This window comes from Palaemon carinicauda, chromosome 31, assembly GCF_036898095.1.
Source record: "Palaemon carinicauda isolate YSFRI2023 chromosome 31, ASM3689809v2, whole genome shotgun sequence".
Classification (NCBI taxonomy): domain Eukaryota; kingdom Metazoa; phylum Arthropoda; class Malacostraca; order Decapoda; family Palaemonidae; genus Palaemon; species Palaemon carinicauda.
The window spans coordinates 60,456,192-60,469,812 of record NC_090755.1 but is presented as its reverse complement, the minus strand read 5'-3'; the positions used below and the strand labels follow the sequence as shown (position 1 = coordinate 60,469,812).

Below are 13,621 nucleotides of genomic sequence, written 5' to 3'. Positions count from 1 at the left end.
CTTTAACTAACAGAAGGAAGGCAACGCTTAGCCTTACCATGCGCCCTGATGGGATTGATGCTATTCCTTAGAATAGACTTAATCTGGCGAATATTAGTCAATGGTTAACTGTTGGGTATCATGGTTACTGTGCAGTTGGAGAGTGCTCGCAAGCCGTTAATGAGGGTTGTCGAATGTTTGCCGATCACTTTAGTGTGATGGCGAACAGCCAGTAGCGAGAAGTATGTTGTTGTATACCGAGAAGTATGTTGTTGTATACCTTCTGATCTAGGAAACTAGTAAGTTCAAGTCCCGAACTGCTGGCGAATTGCCGATGACCAATGAATCGGTGGTCTGTGAGCCGATGGTGAGTTAGAGATCAGTAAGCTGATTATGGTCACCCCTGGTTGGTCAAAGATGAGCAAGCTGAAGATGGGCTGGTCAAAAATCAGCGAGCCGAGTTCAATGATCGAAGAAAGATGAGCTGCCCATCGGTGATCTAGTGATCACACACACAGCACAAACACTGAAAAGGAAACTTATCACATTTCTATACACATATATATACATAAACATTAAGAATGTTTTCATATATATACAAGTATAAGAAAAAGTAAGTTAAAAGACAAAAATTAATGGCAGTCCAGAATAGGTGAGGAGAGAGAGAGGAAACAACTGCTCTCGATCCGAGCCAAAAGTAAAATGACTAAATCACAGGTGTGTGAACAGGAGTGGTAGCAAGCTCCCCTTCCCCCCCACCCCCGCTAACTAGCGGTGTGGGTAGTTAACCTTCACTAAATTTTAATGGCTCGTCATTTCAGCGCCACCAAAAGTATAACCCCTAATAAATAGTGTGGTTTGTATTCCAGTGACAGAACAAATTCGTTTTTGGGGGTGTTTCCTGCACCTAAAAACTGTGTTTACCCTCTAAGATCCTCACACAAATCCTTTACATACAGGGTGGATAAACATAAAAACGAGTGGTCTGCACCAGCAACAATAGCCAAGAGATGTACTGTATAGAACACAAGATAATCAGTTAGATACTTTATGGTTAATGTATTTGACAATAGATTGAAATATGATACAATTTAATGAGTTGTACAAGCATAGGCCTACAGTACTTCACTAAGCTGACTTTGAATGCCATGGAACAGGCCAAAGGCTGCTATTATTATTATTATTATAGGTACTTGCGAAGCTACAACCCTAGTTGGAAAAGCAGCATGCTATAACCATTCTAGTTTCATACGTACAGTAGTATGATACTTTGATTACTAGAGGAACTGGAATTCGCTATAAAAAATGGACGAGTGCTAGCTAGTTTGGCATTTCTCTCTACAAGGCTAACAGGGGCTGGGGCATGACAACTTACATATGTCGATTAAAATGATATTTTAACTATAAAATAAATTTTTGAATATACTTACCCGGTGAATATATAATAGCTGCTACTCAGCGGCTCGACAGAAAACACACTCAAAAACTCGCGAGCGATCGCTATGAAGGTTGCGGGTGTGCCCACCAGCGCCACTATCGGCCAGATACCACTCTTGCATGTAAACAAACCCTTCAATTCTTCTCGTCCCGCTGCGTCTCTATTGGGGAGGAAGGGAGGGCCTTTAATTTATATATTCACCGGGTAAGTATATTCAAAAATTTATTTTATAATTAAAATATCATTTTTAAATATTTAACTTAGCCGGTGAATATATAATAGCTGATTCACACCCAAGGCGGTGGGTAGAGACCAGAGTTAATTAAGTTTACAGCGTATAAGCTAAGAGTTTTTGACAGTTATCAATATAACAAAACCAAAATATATAGGTACCTGGTAAGGAAGTTGACTTAGACGATTACTCTGCCTTATAAGTCTGTCTTCCTCACGAAGCCCAGCGATCCTCTTAGGATGCTTGAAAGACTCCCAGGAGCTGAAGTATTAAGGGCTGCAACCCATACAACAGGACCTCATCAAACCCCTAATCTGGGCGCTCTCAAGAAATGACTTTGACCACCCGCCAAATCAACCAGGATGAGAAAGGCTTCTTAGCCTTCCGTACAACCCAAAAAAAAAACAATATTAAAAACATTTCAAGAGACAGATTAAAAAGGATATTGGAATTAGGGTAATGTAGTGGTAGAACCCTCACCCACTACTGCACTCGCTGCAACGAATGGACCCAGTGTGTAGCAGTCCTCGTAAAGAGTCTGGACATCTTTTAAGTAAAATGATGCGAACACTGACTTGCTTCTCCAAAAAGTCGCGTCCATAATACTTTGCAGAGATTTATTTTGCTTGAAGGCCACGGAGGTTGCTATATCTCTAACTTCGTGCGTCTTAACCTTAAGCAAACATCGGTCTTTCTCATTCAAGTGAGAATGAGCTTCTCGTATTAAAAAAAATCTGATAAAATATGACAAAGCATTCTTTGACATAGGCAATGAAGGTTTCTTAACTGAGCACCATAATGCCTCAGATTTACCTCGTAATGACTTAGTACGAGCTAAATAGAACTTAAGAGCTCTAACAGGACATAATACTCTTTCCAGTTCGTTGCCTACGATCTCTGATAAGCAAGGAATATCAAAAGATTTAGGCCAAGGACGAGAAGGCAGTTCATTTTTGGCCAGGAAACCAAGTTGAAGTGAACAAGTGGCTTTTTTTCTGTAGAAAAGCCGATGTTCTTACTGAAGGCATGAAGTTCACTGACCCTTTTAGCCGAAGCCAAGCACACTAGGAAAAGTGTCTTGAGGGTGAGATCCTTCAGGGAGGCTGAATATAATGGCTCAAACCTGTCTGACATGAGGAACCTTAGGACCACGTCTAAGTTCCATCCAGGAGTTGCCAAACGACGTTCCTTAGAGGTCTCGAAAGACTTAAGGAGATCTTGGAGATCTTTATTGTTGGAAAGATCTAAGCCTCTATGTCGAAAGACCGAAGCCAACATGCTCCTGTAGCCCTTAATCGTGGGAGCTGAAAGGGAGCGAACCTTTCTCAGATGTAAAAGAAAATCTGCGATTTGGGCTACAGAGGTACTGGACGAGGACACAGATGCTGACTTGCACCAGTCTCGAAAGACTTCCCACTTCGACTGGTATACTCTAATGGTAGAAGCTCTCCTAGCTCTTGCAATCGCACTGGCTGCCTCCTTCGAAAAGCCTCGAGCTCTTGAGAGTCTTTCGATAGTCTGAAGGAAGTCAGACGAAGAGCGGGGAGGCTTTGATGGACATTCTTTACGTGGGGCTGACGTAACAGATCTACCCTTAGAGGAAGACTTCTTGGAAAGTCTACCAGCCATTGAAGTACCTCGGTGAACCACTCTCTCGCGGGCCAGAGGGTAGCAACCAACGTCAACCTTGTCCCTTCGTGAGAGGCGAACTTCTGCAGTACCTTGTTGACTATCTTGAATGGTGGGAATGCATATAAGTCCAGAAAAGACCAATCCAGTAGAAACGCGTCTATGTAGATTGCTTCTGTATCTAGGACTGGAGAGCAATAGATTGGTAACCTTTTGGTCAACGAGGAGGCAAAGAGGTCTATGGTGGGTTGACCCCAAGTAGCCCAAAGACTCTTGCCCACGTCCTTGTGGAGGGTCCATTCCGTGGGTATCACCTGACCCCTCCGACTGAGACAGTCTGCCAAGACGTTCAAGTCCCCCTGGATGAATCTCGTCAACAGGGAGATGCCTCGAATTCTTGACCATAAGAGAAGGTCCCTTGCGATCTCGAGCAGCGTGAAGGAGTGTGTGCCTCCTTGCTTGGAGATGTACGCCAAAGCTGTGGTGTTGTCTGAGTTGACCTCTACCACTTAGTTTCGAAGAAGCTTTCGAATATCATCAAGGCCAAGGGGACTGCTAATAGCTCCTTGACGTTGATGTGCATGCTCTTCTGACTTGAGGTCCACAGACCCGAGCATTCCCAACCGTCCAGGGTCGCAACCCCAACCCAAATCCGACGCGTCGGAGAACGCGTGGTTTGGGTTCTTGACTGCTAGGGATAGTCCCTCTCTCAGACTGATATTGCTGTCCCACCATTTAGGGCATGCCTTCACTGGTTCGGAGACTGGGCATGATACCGTCTCTAACGTCTTGTCCTAGTTCTAGTGAGAGGCTAGATGGAACCGGAGAGGCAGAAGGTGTAGTCTCCCTAGTGAGACAAACTGCTCCAGGGATGAGAGTCCCTACGAGACTGTTCCAACTCCTGACTGAACAAACGTTATCTTTTCAGCATTAGTTGGACTTCGAGCAGGGCTTGTTCTAATCGGTGGCAGACGGAAAAGCCCGAAAAAAAAAACTGGACTGCGAATCTCCATCCCCAAATATAGAATAATCTGGGATGGGATCAGTAGGGACTTTTAGGTTGACCAAAAGTCCCAACTCCCTGGCCAGACTCAACGTCCAATGTAGATCCTGCAGACAGCGAAGACTGGACGATGCTCTGAGAAGCCAGTCGTCCAAGTACAGGGAGGCTCGGATCCCCGATAGATGGAGGGATTTTGCCACATTCCTCATGAGCCTTGTAAACACGAGAGGAGCAGGACTGAGGCCAAAGCACAGGGCTCAAAACTGGTACCCCACATTCCTGTAAACAAACCTCAGAAACGATTGGGAATCCGGGTGTATAGGAATGTGGAAGTATGCCTCCTGAAGGTCGAGAGAGACCATCCAGCCGCCTTCCATTAATGCTGTCAAGACAGCCTGGTAGACTTCATCGTGAAGTTTGTCTTGACAATGAACACATTGAGCGCACTTGCCTCTTACGTACTCCTGCAGTGAACATGGCTGCCAGATCATTGGAGCCATCCCTGAGGAACTTGTTCCTGCAGAGAACGTGGCTGTCAGATCATTGGAGCCATCCCTGAAAGCCTTGTTTATGCATGACATAATTGTACAGCAAAACTTCAAACGCTCGAAAAAAGACTCCTAACAGGAGATGGTCTAGCTCTGAAGTCGACCATAAAATCTAGGAGCGTCTCATGGCCAGGCGCCAGGGAGAGTCTATGAGTGTCATATCAGACACTCGCTCTATAAGCCAGCTTAAAAGTAGGGAAAGCAAAGGCTGTCTCCCCCAAACTCCTCCTGGTGATAAACCAGTCGCCTAGCAAACGTAAAGCTCTCTTAGAAGAGCTAGAGAGCACTAGCTTATAAAAACAACGGCTTCGAAGTAGCTAGGCTTAGTGTAAACTCTGACGTTTAGGCGAACGAGGAGCAGCAGTTACAAAAAGATCCGGACAAAGATCCTTAAAAATCAGTATGATTTATTTAAAGCCCATAGAGAGCTAAGCAGCTTTAGGCTCCTCTCCGTCTGACAGAGTCCTCAAGGGAATATCAGTAGCAGGGGGAACAGCAACTTCCTCATCTGAAGGAATCTTGTCCGACAATAGCAGAGTCTCAAGCAAGGGAGAGACCTGCCGTGGTGGCAATGCTTGACAAGCAGAGTCCACACGCACTGGTGCATTAGTAGCGGACCAGGACGCAACGTCATGTAACTGCTTAACAGTCTGTGAACTGTCAACAACAACAGGTGCGGGAGGACGCTGGGCGTCCACTCGAGACTGTTTTGACTGCCTAGTCTGAGCAGTCAAAACAACTCTAGACTGCGGTAGTTGACGCTCAGCGTCAAAACAAGTCAACTCCGCTGGTTGGCGAACGTCCTGAACGTCAACAGGAGCATTAGGAAGCAGCCTAACGTCCAAATGCGGCTGAAAGCCAACACGTGACTGCATCGAGTGAGGCTCTACATATCGTGACTGACGTGACTTAGCTACCCCAACGTCAACAGGACGCACAAAGGTTCGTTTGGGCGGCTGAAGGCCAGGATCTCGATGAGATAAACGGCTAGGATCAACGTGAACCTTATCGGCAGAATAGTCTTCCATAAGAGGGGCAAGCTTATTCTGCATGTCTTGCCGTACAACTCATTTAGGAACAACGGGAATGGTTGCAGTAAGAGACGAGGGTAACGTCTGTGACTGCAAAACCTTGCCTACAAAAAGACTCTCGGAGCCTGTGTTACGTTTTGTTAAGGCGGCGAGCAGTCTTCCGATGACTGCATAGTGTCAGAGCTGTCCTAATAGTTAAAACCAGGACGCTGGACCTGTCCTGAAAGGACTGACTTTTGCTTAAAGGGCCTCGAAACCTTGTTCCACGGTTTCTTATGCGAAAAGCCTTCGGATGACGAGGAGAAAATTGTCTCTCTCGTCTAATGGTAGGGGCGATCTTGGTGAGATACGCCCGATACCATAGAGGGAACGTCTGTTCGCTGATCAAGGCCTCTCGAACCCATAAGTCGTACGACATTACTTCTCCCCTGGGCTTGGGAGCTTGCAAGAGGTCCCGGACTAGGCGAACGACAGGCACGAACAGACGAACCCTCGGTCGCAACACTGATAACACTTTGCGCAATATCAGTTTATCACTACGATTTTCTGTTTTGCACTTATTTCACTGAAATCGAATTTTTTAACAATTCACATTAGGTATGAATAAAACTGATTTCTACCTGAAGCACGCAATTCTACCCTCATCAAAAGGTTATAATTGCGAAATTAGTCGTATAATGTAAGCACATTAAAACAAGCAAAAAAACAGTAAACATATTTTAAGATAAAAAGATCAGAGGCTGGGAAGGAGACTAAACACTAGTTCATTCAAAACTACGTTTTCAATCTCTCACCGTACAGTGCCTTGGGACGAGAATAAAAACTAATATTTGACCAAAGGAAAAAACTGAAAGGTTTTTCAATTAAAAAGTTCCTTTAAAATAGTATTTAAAATATTTAAGCTTTGAAAGAAAAATGAACAAAACGTCAGAATCGATTTACTCTTTCTGCAAAGTGAAACCGTGATACTCTCTCTCTATCGTAACGATAGAGCGCAAACTGCGTAGCATAAATAAACTAAACGTTAGTTCATCTTTGAAACAGTACGAAGACTATTCAAAGAAAAAAACTTTCATAAAATACTTGCTAAAAAAATTTCATTTAATAAGTTTTAAATCATTAGCTCTGTAAAAGTTATTTACGATTGAAAAGGGATCAACGTTGTTTAACTTCGGTTTCCAAGTTAGGACCGCCTACTCTCAGGAAAGGTCGCATATAAACAAATCATTAAAATTTATTTTGATGTTTATTATAAATGGAAAGCTAATCGAAGAGGCCTAATAAAGGCGGTTGAGATTTAAAATATATAGAGGAAAATCTATAATTAATTTATAACGTGATAAGATAATTGCTAAAAGCCTAAAACACACTTCCGTCTAAGGGAAGGGGCGGCCATTTAAAAGTCAAAGAAAGTCCATACTCTCTTGTCATCAAAAATTAAATCTATCCAAAAACGAGTTCAAGATTTAAGTTGAAGATAAAACACCTGCACTGCGAAAGCTCAAACCAAAATGAAGTACTTCACCAAATATGTTGAGAAAACTCCAGGTTCTACAGCGAGTAATGCTACGTCTTGTCGTCAAGGTCGACAGAGAAGAATTGAAGGGTTTGTTTACATGCAAGAGTGGTATCTGGCCGATAGTGGCGCTGGTGGGCACACCCGCAACCTTCATAGCGATCGCTCGCGAGTTTTTGAGTGTGTTTTCTGTCGAGCCGCTGAGTAGCAGCTATTATATATTCACCGGCTAAGTTAAATATTTAAAAAAGAGAAGTCCATTTCTCACTCTATCTCCATTGTTTACATTTTCATTCGCTTTTGTCAGCTCTACTGGTTTTTTTTTGTATGATGTAATCATTACCTGGATTTTATAACCAATTACAAGCTTCCAAATATTTATGCACAAAATTCCTGAATAAAGTTTTACAACAGCAATTTTTTCCACCCTCCCCTTCAGTTTCGGCTTCAGCACCATCACAAAGATGCCTCCATGAGGTAAGTTTACAGTAATCTATTTCTTAATCGAGTGTAATTTAACTTGTTGGCAATTGATTATGATGAAAAAGCTCACTGTTCAGTGTATAGTCCTTCTTACTAAAGTGAAAGTTAAAAAATATCGGCGAAATAATAATCCATGGAGCTTTCAACATGCATCACTTGCCAGAACACAGGAGCAGTGATGTAACGTTAATTTTGTGAGTGCAGCAAGCCATGGCAAAGCAAAAACCATTATAAAGTTTAAAAAAATATATTCCAGAAATAATGACCCACGACGTTTGTAAGTGCAGCTCTATTTACCACTTACCAGAACATGGGAGCATTGATGTAATGTTGGTTTTGAAAGCGTAGCGAGTCACGGCGGAGCAAAAACCCTTAGAAGGATGAGAAGTGAATCATAAACAGTTATGATAATATACTTTAATTTTCAGCTGCTTATATGAACCCTATATTTTTTTTAAACTGGGTATTTTGTTCAATTTGCATTTCTGACCATTATCATTGTTGCAAATCACTTAATTTTGGCATTTCCCAACCAAAATAACCCATTTTCCACTGGGGTTCCTCATTATTGTCCTTATATAAGGAGCTCCAAAAACTCAAATGGGTAATTGGCCCAATAACCAGGGTAGAAATGCTTAAAACACAAGATAGCGAGTAGGAAAAATAATGGTTCATGTATTTGGCTAAAAATTAATTGAATATACCTATACCCACTGCTAGATCATTTTGAACTCCAAAACCAATACTCAGCAGTTAAGAATGACTTGGATAACTACTTTCGAAAAAATTACCTTTTTTTTCGCCTTTTGTTTTGGTTGCCAATGACGCAAGGAAACCCTGAGAAAAGTTCATAAAATTCCCAACAGGTGATTCTCCTGTTCAAACTTTGAATTTACATTTTCTGGATTATCAGCATTGGTAGACATTTGTCATCTCCAATCCGAACTGTTTTACTGCTATACGACCTTCCCTTGGGCAATCTCCTAATTTGACCCAGAGTGGTATCACACAATGCTTCTTTGTTTATATGAGTAGTTAATGTTTCTGTACAGCATATAAAACTATCTATAGCCCTGTAGATAGTACTTTCGGTGCACTTCATATTGTGCAATGGCTGCATTACTTGTCTTTACATCTTTCCTTCGGCCCACAGGTGCAAATCCTTTATATCCTTCTACTGAACTCCATTCCTGCTTCCTTTCTTCCTCTTTCCTCTAATTTCATTAATGCTTCCTGTACAACTTCTTCAAATTTTTATTTCTTAGCGCTTCTGATTTGTTTTCTCATCAGTAGCACCTGAGCTTTGTATTGCTCCAATGGCCAGGACAGAGCTACATATCCCAATTTCATAAGTCTAATCCAACTAGGGTTGTAGATTAGCAAGTAATAATAATAATACTAATAATAAGCAGGGTTACTGTCTTTGAGTAATGTGTATAATGTTGGGTTACCAATTATTTATCCATGAATACTAGCCCACTCGGCTAACGCACGTAGCACAACATATACCATTTACCAGAGCAGAGGAGCAATAAAATAATGTTGAATTGAAAGTGTAGCAAGCCACGGCAGAGGAAAGACCCGTAAGTGAATAATTAGTATTAGTTCATCAACCAACATATTCGTAGATACAATAAAATATGGGTGACGAAGACAGGAAGGATTCTTGTTTTCTAATCAAACAGCAGGTCTGGTAACTCGATGAGCTACACACATACTCATTTTGTATCAATCGGGGTGCAGGTATGATAGCATACACATATATGTATGATGATGGCTGAGCAAGAGTACGGCAGTGTAAGGGGGGTTCCAGGGGGTGTTAGGCCCCCTGTTAGGTAAGTAGGTAAGGACATGGCCTGTAGGTTAGGTTTGGGGGAAGTTTAGGTTAGTTGTTGTCCATTTTTTATGCACGCTGGAGGACCAGGCCGCTGATATACAAAGGGTCCCATCAATCTATATCTATGGAGCATAAGTAAAAGTTTCATTAGTGTCAAAGACGGTGGGATCATGGGGAGCATTAGGTTTCGGCTATTGGAGCCTTTGTATATCAGCAGCCAGTTCCTCATGCATTGATTAAAAATGAACCAAAACTTCACCCCCTAACATAACCTACATACCTAATGGTGGGGAGCCTAATACCCCTTGCAGCCCCCTTACACTGCCGTATTCAAAGTTAGCCATAGTAATACATACAGGTGGCCGCTATCGTACATACACCTCCAGCTTTTCAAGGCCACACTCATGGTAGATGTATGTTAGCACAGCCTGTGTAGTACATTTGGATAAAACCTCTTTAAATCTGATAGTGTAAGGAAGTATGTGCCAAAATAGCAAATATATTTGTTTTATTTTGATTGCTGTGGCTCATGAGTTAAAGAGTTATAAGAAATTAAGAGCATTTTGCACAAAACTACAGTAACACCCTCTAACTTGACCTAAATAGCAGTCCTTTCTTCACCCGAGTTTGCTCTAGCGATCATCTCCCACCAAACTAACTCACATTACAACGATAGGGGTGTATGTACGATAGCAGCCAGCTGTACGTATTATAATGTCTAACTTAGAATACTGCAGTGTAAGGGGATGTAGCTAGTTCCCCCCGTTAGGCAAGTAGGTAAGGACACACCTTGAAGATTAGGTTAGGGGTCGCTAGTCCCTCCGTTAAGTAAGTAGGTAAGGACACAGCTTGAAGGTTAGGAAAGGGGTCGCTAGTCGGGTAAGGACACAGCTTGTAGGTTAGGTTAGTTTACGTCCATTTTTAAAACCCGTGAGGAACTGGCCGCAGGTATACAATGGCTCCCAACAATATATCTTTAATCTCTCTCTCTCTCTCTCTCTCTCTCTCTCTCTCTCTCTATATATATATATATATATATGTAAATACACCCTTCAGGGAAGAAATTGCAGTTTCCGAAACTCGCATGGAACAATTGGTAAGCATAAGCTTGTGCAAACGAAATTCTTATTAATCATAATCAAGAGATGATAGTGTGAGAGTTTTATAAATAGTATTAAATGATAGGCCTAAATAGATATTGCCTAACAAGGTTAGTAATACCAAGTTAGGCTTAGAATGACCTTAACTAAGGCACGTCCTACATACTTGGACAATATGTCTTACTTGCATTTTAATCTATGACCAAAAACTATTGGAGAAATGGTTGTAGTAAACGCATATTTACACATTTCCATCGACACAGGATAGACGATTAAATAAAGGTAAAGTAGGCTTAATAAAGAAAAAAAAATCACCGGGTTATGTTACTAGGTGTCAATGAGGACGGGGGAAACGACATGCCATCCATCTGGGTTCAACTTAATTTGGCGCTCCCTTTACACAACGTCCTAATTTACACACCAAATGAAACTCGAACATTCACATGATTGAACTTACAAATTCCTCTTCCGCCATTGTGGGATCCAGTGTGAATTTCAATAAAAGAAATCCTTGAGATTTCGTCAGCCACCACAACTATAAACAATAAAAGACGGGAAACTATAGACGAAATGCTTGCTGCATAATTCTTCTCTCCGTCGTACTGAGGATAAAAGTTGTCGTACGTGAATAAGAGTGTCCCCTGTGCTATAGTTATTGTTGTTAGTAATCATAAGTATAATTGTTAAAAGATGTTGAGAATAATTAATTAATAATTTTTGTATAATACTAACGATATCAAATTTGCCAAAAATACGTTTAAATTGTATATTATCGACATTATTGTACATCGTGCGTAACAAGCTTGGACGAATAACAGATATTAGGGAAACAATTATGAGGAATGGGATCGGTCTTGAATCTACTTAAATTGTATAATGTTGTATTTCTATTTGCTACAAAATAGAAATACCTATCATTAATTAGCTAAAAAAATAATTGCGATAACCCATAAATTAAATGTCTTCAAACTATCATGTGAGCACCGCAAAACGATGTCTGTTTTCTGAGAGGTCCAATAGATATAAACATAAGAGCATCGTGACAACCAACAAGCTATAAACTTTCCAAAACTCTTCCCACATGGCTCCAAATACTTGGAATATTGTTAAATTCCACCCGATATATATATTAAAGGGTAGGACAATAGACCACTCACATATATATATATATATATATATATATATATATATATATATATATATATATATATATACGCACGACTTTAACCCTTCCCATCCCCTCATATTATTATTATTATTATTATTATTATTATTATTATTATTATTATTATTATTATTATCATTATTATTATTATTATTTGCTAAGCTACAACCCTAGCTGAAAAATCAAGAGGCCATACGCCCAGGGCCTCCAAAAAGGAAAAAAAAAAGCTCAGTGAGAAAAAGAAATACGGAAAATAAAATATTTAAAGAAGGGTTACATTACTTTAAATAACTTACCAGGGTAAGACTATCCCCCTCTTCCTACCGCCCCGAAAGACGGGGAGAGACCGAGTAGTTTAAACATCTGGCAATGCCGCTCGGCGTGACCGAATATATATATATATATATATATATATATATATATATATATATATATATATATATATATATATATATATATATATATATACACGTACACTATATATAATTTTACATTAAATATTCATATTTCAAATGTCAAGGCACAAATTAGTCATTACTTCTAATTCAATTTACTTTATTGATATCTTACTTAAAGGAACTAGATCTAACTATTGATCTTTCCCTGACCGGGATTCGAACACATGCCTAGTTAGGCCAGATTGTGTGAACGTCAATTAACTCAGCATTGGCTGTGGAATCAGCAGAGTTCGCTGGTTCTGGACTCTATGGATAATGCTTGGATAGATTTTTTTTTTCTTTTTACCATAATATCCATAATATTCCTCTAAACATTACAAAAACAATGGTTCTAAGGTGATGTCCAAGATTTTCCCTACATTATTTATTTAAGCACTGACAGACAAATTACTGTAAAGTGACACACGTAGGTCATAAACTCTACTACATATCGGGACCAGGTTGTTGTCAGTATTATATGGATGTCACCCAGGTTTCTTAAGTTGTTTTTCTTTCCTACCTTCATAACTCATTTTTAATTTAATTTCATTTCAGTGGTTTAATTGTCATCTATTCCCTAACACTAGTAAGGACGTGGTTTAAAGTTTCAGCGGTGTCATCAACGTCATATATGAAAAGTAAAATTGTGTATCATCTGCAAATAGTTTTTACTTCCCTTCATATTTCTATAGTATTTTTTAGACCTATAGAGTAGATACGAAATAAGAATAGGCCTAGTAAACTTCCGTTTCAACAGTTAAGTTGATATTTCATTAAATCATCATATTTTTCAACAATCTTACATTTTTTTTAACCATCAAAATAGGTGTCAGACGAACAGACTCATGTAGCAAGGGCTACACTTAGAACCAAAAAACCTTTCCTTTCCCTGTCTGTCTTTTCCTTTCTCTAACTTATTCTAATTCTATCTAATATTGCATGAGGGTTTGCCCCTCTCTTTTATTCTTCTCCTGTACTTCTCTTTCTCCCTCTTGTCTTATTCTTTCCCATCCCGAGTACCTGACTTTGGGCTATAAACTGGATTGTATCCAGGGGTACTTATCCTTTCCCCATATTCCCCACTTCCCTATCCTTATCCGTATCCGTATGGTTTCCTTCTTCTTAAGGCCGGGAGCACACTAGCGACTCTGTGGCGCCACAAAGCCACAGCATCGTGTGGCGGGGATGTGGTCTCCCATAGGTTTCCATTGTTTTCAAAGCCA

General features: G+C 40.5%; 1 protein-coding gene across 2 annotated transcripts in view; it reads right to left on the bottom strand.

Moving 5' to 3' along the window:
* LOC137624425 (eukaryotic translation initiation factor 2 subunit 2-like) overlaps positions 1–11,405 on the bottom strand; it is a 45,445-nt gene extending 34,040 nt beyond the window's left edge. For both annotated transcript variants that reach the window (XM_068355172.1, XM_068355173.1), the window contains exon 1: positions 11,254–11,405. In XM_068355172.1, the coding sequence (XP_068211273.1) occupies positions 11,254–11,271 (18 nt within the window). In that variant the 5' untranslated portion in view covers positions 11,272–11,405. The remainder of the gene's footprint in view (positions 1–11,253) is intronic.
* Positions 11,406–13,621: the final 2,216 nt, after the last annotated feature.